The sequence below is a fragment of the Pinus tabuliformis genome, chromosome 4_1, assembly GCF_031772625.1.
Source record: "Pinus tabuliformis cultivar Carrire ecotype Pingquan chromosome 4_1, CPIR1, whole genome shotgun sequence".
Classification (NCBI taxonomy): Eukaryota; Viridiplantae; Streptophyta; class Pinopsida; order Pinales; family Pinaceae; genus Pinus; species Pinus tabuliformis.
The window spans coordinates 213,512,095-213,523,633 of record NC_142303.1 but is presented as its reverse complement, the minus strand read 5'-3'; the positions used below and the strand labels follow the sequence as shown (position 1 = coordinate 213,523,633).

At 35.2% G+C, this 11,539-nt stretch overlaps 2 protein-coding genes across 2 annotated transcripts; both read right to left on the bottom strand.

Moving 5' to 3' along the window:
• Positions 1-6,034: 6,034 nt before the first annotated feature.
• LOC149174988 (cysteine-rich receptor-like protein kinase 44) lies at positions 6,035-6,465 on the bottom strand. Its single transcript, XM_089422730.1, has one exon. It carries the CDS (start codon positions 6,419-6,421, stop codon positions 6,035-6,037), a length of 387 nt encoding a protein of 128 aa, XP_089278856.1. The 5' UTR covers positions 6,422-6,465.
• On the bottom strand, positions 6,236-9,524 carry LOC149174987 (cysteine-rich receptor-like protein kinase 10). The gene is made up of 4 exons (XM_089422729.1): positions 7,787-9,524; positions 7,411-7,621; positions 6,502-7,299; positions 6,236-6,370 (listed from the first exon to the last, which is right to left on the bottom strand). Exons 1-3 carry the CDS (start codon positions 7,865-7,867, stop codon positions 7,061-7,063), a joined length of 531 nt encoding a protein of 176 aa, XP_089278855.1. The 5' UTR covers positions 7,868-9,524; the 3' UTR covers positions 6,236-6,370; positions 6,502-7,060.
• Positions 9,525-11,539: the final 2,015 nt, after the last annotated feature.

Here is an 11,539-nt window from a genome sequence, read left to right as displayed (position 1 = left end):
CTCCTCTTTCTAGATTCCAACTCCCTTACCGCTACTTCATGCCTTAGTCAACCTCCTAATCTCTTTCTCTCGAAGAGCTGCGCACATCTCCTCCAAACTGGGGAGGGCCGCTATGCCCAAAATGCTTTGGACAAATGTCTCCCAGTCCTTGGAGACTGCACTTAGAGCAGTCCTGACCATAAACTCTGGATTCGCTATAGACCCCACGAAAGTAAGTTGGTCACGAATTCCTTGCAACTTGAGAAGGAACAGATCTATCTCTTCTCCTTTCTGCATCTGATATGACCTCAACTGATTCTCTAATAACATCTTCCATTGCACAGAAGAGCCTTAGTATAAGGTGGTCAGTGTTTGCCACATCTCCCTTGTTGTGTTCTTCTTAGGAATATGTAGTATGACATGATCCTTGACCCCATCTGGAATCATGCATTTTGATTTCGCCTCGGCCTCCTCATACTTCTCATTTTCATTTGGGTCAACTGGGACAACTATGGTTTTCAAGGCATAGTCCTTGATGCGATGTTTATCCAGGATTGCTAGGATCCTGGCCTTCCAGATGACAAAATTGGAAGCCCCGTCCAATCTGTCTTGATCCCTCAATATGTTTACTGCCATCTCTACTCCTCTTCTCTAGACTCCCTCTAAGTCTCGACTTCCCTCCTAGAAATCCTCCGACCAATTGTCGAATCACTCCTCTCCAATCCTCCTTTTCCCCTGCAACTTAGATCTAGATTTCTTGGCTATAAATCTATCAAGGTAGTGCTTCCCTCTACCTTGGTTCAGTCCCCTTAGACACTGTTCTGCACAGACAGAAACAACTTCCCACCAGCTCCTCAAATCACAATCTACACAACTCCCTTAGCCCCGAAAACTAAAGAAGACAAGCCCTTCAAGCTCTGCGCAATCACGGCTTGGGCTAAATCTTCTCCTCCTAGCCAACTACGTCAATCCTTCCTGGCTGAGAAAGATGAAGTGGCTCTGCGTATGCCTGTTTTGCCCCACTCTGCCTCTGCACTGGCCCTTTTCCTGGCTCAGAATGCTAACGCAGGGTCTACGTGAGCCTCAACATCATCCTCTAAGCACTGCGTCACTCCTCCTCTTACCTCTTCAGCTCTGGAACGATGTTGTCTCTCCGGACAACTGCTTCTTTGCTGCAAATTCTCAGATTTATTTGATTGGTGTCTTCAGTCCTCCTTGATCTGCAATCCCTCTGATACCATGTGAAAATTTCTGAATCTAACACATCAGAAACCCCTACTGCTATTTTTGGTTTACTATCTCCTACTTGTTCTTTACATTAGCAAGCTATTTAATTGCATAAATATCAAAGTAAACACAAATGCAGCCTTCACAGATACACAGATCATGCACTAAAGTAAACAGAAACATTAACACAAGGGACACCATTATTTTTGGACAATTGTCCATGGAAAAAACCAATGCAGGAAAACTGTTGTAGCATATATAGGGTTTTATTATTAAGCAGATTTCGTGAATACAACTAGGGTGCCAGAAATGGCTCACCCAATAGAGAATGTCCTTGGTGGTATTACCTCTATCCCGAGATAGATATTTCAGAAAATCAGCAACCGAATGATCAACTCCACAGTGACTTTGACTGTTCCTTGTGCTCGATAGCGAAAGCTACTCCAAGCATTGCTCTGGAACTCGTCACCCTCTCTGGAACTGCGTGACCCTCTCCCGGCTCAAGATTTGTTGATCAACTCAGAGTTCTCCCCACAGAATCTCCTAGCGTTGTCTATGAAGCCATCTGTGTCCTCTTTGTTAGCCTCTACGGCTTCTACGTCACCCCCTACGACCCTCTGCATCCTCTTCGATGTCTCCTATGACCTCTGCATTAGCCCTCCTTGGACTGTGCTGTCTCTCTCGACACTTTTCTGCCTCTCTGCTATGTATTCTTTAGCCTTGGATCAAAATCCCTTACTGAACTGCCCCTCATTGCAACTAATCTCTAACTCGATTTCCTCAGCAAACCCAACCCGAGAAAATCAAATTCTTGATCTATCTTGGTGTATATCCAACTGATCCTCAAGCCTCCTCTTATGCTTTTCCTGTTGATGATTCAACGACCGAGATTATGTCCCTAATCAAGGGCTAATATTAGATCTGGTTTGATCCTCATCACTTAGAAATTTCTCACCCTTTTTACATTAATACACATTAATATTTTTATTTTCCTAAGTTTAGGCTTAGGAACCCATTAAAAATATTAATTATTTTAATATATCTTCATTCGGGTGGAATTTGTCCAAACAATTTCTGGGTCTTGGAGATCTCATGTGCGTTAGACTCTCCTCCAAATTTCATGGCTAGAGTACATCCGATGCTACCAAAAAGCAACATTAAGAACACATTTTCAATACTCTACCTTATTATTCCATTGCTCTATGACAATTAGTTAAGCCTCATTATTGATGGTGTCTTCCACATTCTTATGCATGATCCAATTCCTTCATTTAGTTCTTTTATAATGTCCTAATTCTCTTTCCGATGTAATAAATATAGTTTACTCATGGGAAAATTAGTTTGACCTTCGTTATCTATATACCAGAAGTGAGTTGGCTCTAACCACTCAATATATCCAATGGATTCCTCGTACCCTAATACTAATACATCATTGAGTATTATAATTAGATGTATTGGATAGTAATGAGATTTCCAACCAGTGCATTATTTTACTTATTTCATGTATATCATAAATAAAATGTTCAATTCACACACCTTGCCACCTAGAATAACCATTTTTTTCAATTTTGTATTATGTATCCATCATTCTGCTCAAGGAAATTTACGATTAGTTATTGACCCCTTTAAAACATGGATACAGTGTTAGTGGACTAGCAATACAGAGCCACAACCTCCAGGCAACAAACACATTGCAATCTATGAGATTCACGCTTGCCATCAAACCTCTAGGATCTTGGATCTCAATCATCATTTAAGTCACTCCCCACCCCCACACCAAGTTTCACTACCACTCAGGTTTGGCTTTTAATTCAAAACCCCTACAATTCATTCTAGGACTCGCTTCTTTTCATGGTATCTCTAATCTCTCCAATATGGAATTTTGGTTCTCACTTCTCTGTTCCCTTATTTGGTTCAGTTTTTGTAGCAAGATTCCTCACTTCATCCTCCTTGTAATTCTAATTCTCTCCCCCTACTATTAGCCTGATAAGATTAATCCCCTGTGAATCCCCCCTGGTATTACTCTATCAGCTCTATGTTCTTCCCTCCTGCACAGATGACCATTTTTTTCAGTGGGACCTAGTTTGGCGAAATGGCGTGTAGAAACCTTGTAGAAGCAGTTTGATGGGGCCAATAAAACTTTACTACTTTAGCATGGAACCTTACACACATATACCTTTCTAATGAGATAAGAATAATCTCAATTGGAGTCTGTATGCAAAAATTATGTCGATTGGAAGATGACCTTCCTGTTTTGACCACCATAATTTGAGAGGATGACATTTCATCCCCTATTATTCATGGAAAAGGGGCTAACCACCTCATCACGATGAATAATACTTTAGAAGACTCCATATTGTAACCCTAGTTAAGAGTTGAAGGATTGAAACATAACCACTAGTAGGCTATCAAGTTGTGTTATAATCGAGCCACTAGGAGGAAAAGGGGTTCCATTTTATGGGAGTGCATTTTTTTCCATAGATGAGTAGAGTAGACGAGAGTGGAGTAGAGAGAGGAGAGAGAAAATAGATATGGTTTCTGCATTGTAGCATTCCATGCACCACAAGTCTCTCTCTTTGTACTTGCATCTATTTTCCATGTAGAGAAAAAGAGCAGAGAAACCTCACCTTCTAGTTGAGTTTCCTCCTAAAAGGGTTTTTGAGGTTATATCTTGTGTTAATTTGTGGTTCATGAGTTTTATTTCATTGTTCTCTATTTACTGCATAATTATCATTTACATACATAAGCAAAGAACAATAATTAACAGATCCAAGAATCTAAGGAGAAATAAATCCTCATATTTTAGATTTTGATTTTTCTAATATATTTTACAAGATTTATTGTGATGAATTGGCCAATGAGATATCCATGACAGTTTATAGATCAATGATGAAAATATTAAATATTCAAAATAAATTAAATATAAATATAAAAGTATATTGAATTGTTAAACTTGGCCACTGAACCTCAAAAGACCCAGTATGTGATTCAACTAATAAACTTGGAAATTGAACCTCAATTAACTCAAATCTACAATCAAAGGGACACATGTGGGTCACTACATTTGAAAATGACATCCCATTATGTCTAAATACTTCACTTTAATGGAGATTAAAGGACGTTGTAAACTTTGATATTAGGCTTTACATGAATATCACAGACGTTAGCATCACATTATCAAATCTTATGCTCATTTGGCTCATGTTATTGTCACATTATCCAATCCCAGTCTCGTATTAGATTGAAAATCTTGACTTCAATGGGCATTGAAGTGCATGCTATTTTTTCATGCGCAACAAAACACCTATCATCACATTATCAAGCACTAGGCTCATTTGTCTCATGTGCTATTATCACATTATCATGAGAAGTGAAGAGACCTTGAATGAATTTTGTGTTTTCTACTTCCACCTTGAATGAATTTGTTGTTTCCTACTTCCATGATATGAGTGACATGGAATGTTTGTGAATTTGCATCCTTACACTAGAGGAAGACAAGGTGAAGAAAGCAAAATTACAAGGATCACTTCGTAAAAGGACAACCAAATTGAGAATAAAGAAGACAAAGGTGAACATTTAAGGTGGAAGAAACATAACCATAAGGGTCACTTGGTAAAATGTTAATCAAATTTAGAAATACAAAGAGGCCTTGGTTGCTACTTAGCATTTTTAGATATCTTGCAAGTGAAAATTAGCAAGCTTCCCCATGCTCAATGAGAATGTAGTGGGACATTAAATGAATTTGGAAGACATTAAATGAATTTGCAATTTCCCACTTCAAAGCGTTGAGTGTCATGGAATATTTGTGAACATTCATTATTGCACATACCAAAAATATGAAATTATTGTGCAAAAACAAAAAGACCAAACACCAAATAAAACACAACAACACTACGTAAAATGAGAAGAAAAAGACATGAAAGTGTTTGATAAAAAAACCAACAAAAATAACAACTAAAAACACAAATTAATAAATATATATATATATATATATATATATATATATATATATATATATATATATATAAAATATAAATTAACAATTATACACAAAAATATATAAACATTTAAAATTTTAAAATGGCTTTCAAATCCAAATTAACAAAATTTCCATATAAAAAAATAAAATAAATAAACAAACATTAAAATCTTAATTTTCTCCACTTTCATTAAAAAAATAATAAGAGATAATATATCTATAACATATATCATTAAACATATTTTTTTTTTCAATACTTCCTTTTCCTTTCCCCTTTTCCAAATATAACTAACTAAAAAATTACTATAAAAATATTTGAGAAAATAATAAAACAATTATATAATAAAATATTTTTAATTATTATAATTCTCATTAAAAATATTTTATAATTTAAAATTTTAATTTTTTGCACTTTCATAAAAGATAATAAAATATAAAATATCTGCAACATATAGCATTAAACAAATATTTTTTTCCCATACTTTTTTTGTTTTTCTTTTCCCTTTTTCAAATGTAATGAAACTAACTGAAAAGTTACTATGAAAAACAAAATAATAAAACAATTATATAATATAATAATTTTCATTTTATTTAGACTAAATTAGAAACGTAAACCACACAAATAAAGACTCTGGAATATCAGAATTCTGAACGTCAAAAACTACACCACAAAAATGGGCAACCCATCAATTTTACCAAAGTTAAATCCATCAAATTACTCACATTCCCTATCGTCCATTTAAAAATAAATTCATCATTATATAATAAGGTAGTGCTATCTCTGCCATGGTTGAATATACTGTCACAACATTACTGAAATCTGTCTCTTAAATCACTGCATATTTACCATTACCTGGGCTCCAATTCAGTAATGGAATCAGTGGCGTTAGATGCAGATGCAGAAGCAGATGCAGACGCGGGAGTGAGCCCATAACTGGTATACTCGGTATTTGGGGAAACATGAGAACTCACAAATGCAGGCTTTGTGGGATCTGGGATGTCCGTAATGGAATCAAGTGACAGCATCGAAGTAACTTTCGACATTGGTGGACGAAGTGACGATTCGGCTTGTACACACAAAAGACCAACCTGAATGCATCTCACCGCTTGCTTTTCATCGCACGTTTCAATAATTGCTCCATCAATTATCTCCACAATGTTTCCAGCTTCATATGACTTCCATACCTGCATAATCACAGAGGCCTCGTCATGGGTATCCCTGATAGGTTTGCACATGAACTGAATAGCATGGTCTTAACTTAATTAAGGGAAATTGGATATGCTCAGTTGGGAATAGAAGGTAAATTGTATCTTACCCATCCCAAAAGAATATGCATTTCAGGTGGCAACTTGTAATCAGTGTTCTTTCTTCCTGTGATAATTTCGAGGACAAGAACGCCAAAACTATAAACATCAGTTTTTACAGATACTTGCCCCAACATAGCATACTCTGGTGGCATATAACCGCTGCATATACAGAGTACAATGTCAAATATCATAAATTAAGGCAAAAATTTAGAAATAGGAAATGATAAGTTATTTGAAAAGCAAGCATAGCTGCAACCAAGATTGTCAATCCATCCCCAGATCATAAAAAAGCTTAATCAAGAATGCAAAACCCCACCTTTTCTTGAATATCATAAATTAAGGCAAAAATTTAGAAATGGGAGATGATAAGTTATTTGAAAAGGAAGCATATTTGCAACCAAGATTGTAAATCCCCAAATCATAAAAACTCATAACCAAGAATGCAAAACCCATTTTCCAAACAAGAAAAAGGTATAAATACAATTACAATATTGTCAATCCTACTGAAGTAAAATGAGCAGAGTAAAACATCTGCATTAACAGAGTAATGATGGTATTGAAATCTCACTAAGTTCCAACAATTTTTGCAGTACTGATGTGAGTTTGGTCATCAGGAAAAAGTCTTGCTAAGCCGAAATCTGCTATCTTAGGGTTCAGTTCCTCGTCCAACAACACATTGCTTGCTTTAACATCCCGATGAATAATGCGCGGTCTCGAGTCCTGATGAAGATAGAGAAGCCCACGAGCTACTCCCATTATTATATTGTAACGCTTTCCCCAATCAAGCTGGTTGCGTTTGTTTGGGTCTGTATCGGTGCATGACATTAATTAATTTTGTCACAATCTGAATATCCTTGTTGAAACAGTGATAATTTTAATTTTCTGTCTACTTTCATAATAACATGGAAGCCACTTACCGAATAAGATTTGATCAAGGCTCTTATTGGGTAAGTATTCATAGACAAGCAATCTTTCTGATCCCTCTACGCAGCAGCCCAGTAGGCATACAAGATTTCGATGTTGAATTGCGGCTCCAAGTTTAACTTCATTTAAAAACTCTTTTCTTCCTTGCATAGATTTGGAGGACAGTTTTTTCACGGCTATTTCTTTTCCGTCTGGTGTAGTTCCCTACAGTATAAAAGTTTTGTAAATTATTAAGGTTAATTGTAAATCCCCAATATATTGTTTTCAAACTGCTAATCTACAGTCAATTGTGCGAAGAGAAGAGCCTGAATATCACTCTATTTTAAGATAGTAAATATCATTACTGGAAGCTTACTTAACCCAGCTTACCTTGTACACGGGGCCGAATCCTCCTTCTCCAAGCTTGTTCTGATTATCAAAATTTTTAGTGGAAGCTAGTAATGTTTCCATAGTAAATATTATGTGTCTATTATTATTGAGGAGTACGAGTTCTTCACCTTCATCATCATCTTTATCTGTATTATGAAAATATAAAATATAATTATAAAAGTGTATTGTGAAAATATAAAATATAAATATTAAGTTATATTGAACATAGTATACTTGTCTTATCTAAAGATCCAGTCTGCAATTCAACTATTAAAACCTCAAATAACTCAAATCTTCAATCAAGACACTCACACATACACATCTAACCCCGGGTGTAATCATATATAAAGTGCCAGAGTACACTGGGCAAGTTTTACCATTTTTGCGGGGAAGGAGGAAGGGGCACAAACAGTCTGGCAGAAGTTATTGTATTATGGGGGACATTATTGTGTGCAAAATGGTTGGGTATTGAGATTTTAAAGATTAATTTGGACTTAAATACTGTTATAGAATGGGTACATAGATTTTTTCAATTTAATCCATTCATTCTTACTGCCTGGATGAGAGGTATTAGGATTTTGGATTCTAGAGCAGAGCTTTCATCAAATCACATACAAGCATGTGTACCATGAACAGAATGGGGTTGCAGACATGTCAAAAAAAAGAATTGCAGCAGAAATAGGTATAATTCACTTTTATGCATATCAACAGGGTTCAGTAGTAAATGAAAGAACCATAAAGATCCTGTAGCATAGCATTACGTAATATGTATTTTGTATAAGTTGTGATGATTTTTATTGAACCTATGACAGAAATACTATAGAAACAATCAGAAAAGTTATACTAATAGATATTCAAGTGGAATCATAAATAAATTTTAGGAAATATGATATATAAATAAAATTTTGTATTAAGCTAAAATATAATGATAAATCTGTGACAAAAATGTTTATTCGAGTAAAAAACAAATCAGAAACAATCCATTGTAATCACTTTTATTTATGAAAGATGATGTATTTTTTTCGACTGGAAAAAAATACGAAGTGCGAGAAGGCGAAGCTACCAAACCCCAGGTTTAGATGGGTTACGGGTATGTGCTACCTTTTAATAACATGCAGTACCTACGAGCTCAGAGAATCGTGTGGCACCTTTACCTTCGTTACCGCTTCTCAATTTGGCAAACTTCATTCTTCTCCAAGTTGCGAATAGGCATAGGGTTAACATGAGAACCAAGCCACCCACAACCCCTAAAATTATGGGTGTTTTCTTTGAAGCCTTCATCCCTCTACCATTCTGTTGTGTTGTAATTACACTTCCATTATTCTGTTGTGTTGTAAGCACACTTCGATTAAAGAAAGGATATATTTCATAACGAACTATGCAGCTTCGACTCCAATACTGAACTCCTTCATATGCAGGGAAAGAGAATATGTACTTGATTGCGTTTGACAGACAGGTTGTGCAGTCTTTACTGGATATATCTCTAGTGCACTGGACCAAGCCGTAAATATTTTGAGACGACGAGTCTGTAGTACTCAAAGCAGATCGTTTCGTTTCAAGTGCTGCTTCAGCTGATAATTTGTTTAAGAAATCTTTAACATCCGCCTGAAAGGTTTTTTTATTTGTAATAGGGACACCCGTGAAGTCCTTAGGGTAAATAGACCCTAAACTTGTGTCCATTTTCCCAATGAAATTGTAGTTTTCATAGCGTAAGAAGCATTCAAAAGGCCAGATACTATTTGCATATTGTGAACAACTGTAGCATTGGTCGACTGTCATGTCTTCTCTGCATTGGAGGAGGGCATATACTTTGTCAGGACTTTGGCCATACACAGAGATGTTAAACCCTGTTTGCTTCGCACCTTGAACAAGCCTATCAAATGTTATATTCAGATTGCTCTCAAACGTACTCCCTTGAGTATATTCAGAGCAGGTATGTGTGGGTATCCCTGTCTCTGCGTTGCAAATCTGTCCTTGAAGAGTAATATTGACAACAATAATAATTAAGCCGATGAGAAGAGAGCATGTAGAATCTGTTCCATGGAAGCGCATATTCGTTAGGATGCTGAATGCCATCGCTCAATGGGTGACCTGCACTGCACAGACATACCAGAACTTTATTCTCCCTATATGAACGATATCATGTCAATTAATGTGAATTATGATATCATGTATCATATAATGTGAATTATATTTATCATATAATGTGAATTATGATATCATGTACTCTGTACCAATAACAAAATATCTATCGCCTAAACATAATTTAATACATATTATTATAAAGTTAATTTTATTGACACTGACAATATATATAGTATTTTTTGGCTTAATTAATTTTTTTTTAACCCATTAATTAATTTAATTTTTTTTGGAAGAGTAATTATAATAACATAACTTGATTTTACGGCCTGGAGTATGCCGTAAAACTGCTTCTGCTTGGCTAAGAGCTCGTCTTCCTCGGACCTAAGGAAACAGGTTAACGGCCCAAGACCCAGAGGCATCTGGCAGGAGTGAGAGCCTGCTCCCGATTACGGACCACCAGCAGGGTTATGCCAGGTGGCGTGGTTTTCCTATTTAACAGTGATGAGTCAAACCCAGCATTCGCGGATAGCAGCCAGAGATGGCTGTCCTCTCTGTTGGTTTGACACCTGAGTTGATAGGTTTTACCACCTTCGGAAAAAAAAAAATAACATAACTTGATTTTATCTTTATCTTTTTAATCTTTAATCATATGATATGCTTTGGTACTCTTCAATCAACAAGTTATTTTCCAGCTTTGCTTGGTGGCCGTGTCAAGAGAAGAGTCCGATTTTCACAAGAGTTCTTCCCGTCAACTCTTCTGGATGCGCCAAGAGTCAAGACAAGAGTCAAGACAAGAGTCCGATTAGATTTTCACTAGAGTTCATCTGTGGCATGTGCTCCATGGTGGAGTGAGAATCAAAGAATCAAGAGGTGGTCAAGAGAAGAGTTCTTCTGTGGTATCTGCTCCATGGTGGTGGACTTATCCAGTCAACTCGTTTGGATGGGCCAAAGTCGTTGCTAGGCTCTTACCCATCTCGAAGCTCCAGGGTATAAATTGATTTAATAATTTTAATTATTAAGTAAACAAAAGTAATTATACGATTGATAGTGAAATTTAATTACTAACACACTAATTTGATTATAGTTACTTAATTGAGATTTTGAATATTCATTAAAAACTATTTAAACATATTATAAATTTAACTTATTTTAAATTTGATAAGTTAAATGATCAAATTCAACTTATTTTAATAAATTGATAAAAAATATTATAAATAAAAAATTTAGTTTACAAATTTAATCTGTTTAAGAATAATTTAAATTTTGAATTATATATATATTTATTTATGATATTTGTTCATTAATTAATTTTTATTATATTTATTATAAAGTAATATGTAATTTAGTCATTAGATACACTTAGAATTTTTAAAAATTCACAAATACATTTTATTAAACAATAATTATGATGGATATGAAAGAGTTATATCTCTAAACATTATGAATAACAAAAGATTAAGTTGATAAATAATTATGGAATTTTATTGATGTTGCCAAAGCTCACAATAAATTTACATTTAAAAAAATTGTATCTTTTGCTATGTTCTATAGTAATTTGGACAAAAGCTAGACTCTCTAGTGAAAAAAGAAATTCAGATCTATGTATTCGAAAAGCTTCTAATAATATAAATTCTATAATATACACCAAAAAAATTACATACTATAGAT

What these genes read in the sequence shown, in the direction of transcription:
- LOC149174988 (XM_089422730.1), bottom strand. Translation starts at nt 6,421, where the DNA reads ATGTGCAAACCTATCAGGGATACCCATGACGAGGCCTCTGTGATTATG.
- LOC149174987 (XM_089422729.1), bottom strand. Translation starts at nt 7,867, where the DNA reads ATGGAAACATTACTAGCTTCCACTAAAAATTTTGATAATCAGAACAAG. An exon ending in GATTCGGCCCCGTGTACAAG is followed by an intron (nt 7,622 to 7,786) that starts GTAAGCTGGGTT and finishes TTTATACTGTAG; the next exon opens with GGAACTACACCAGACGGAAA. An exon ending in CCTTGATCAAATCTTATTCG is followed by an intron (nt 7,300 to 7,410) that starts GTAAGTGGCTTC and finishes GCACCGATACAG; the next exon opens with ACCCAAACAAACGCAACCAG.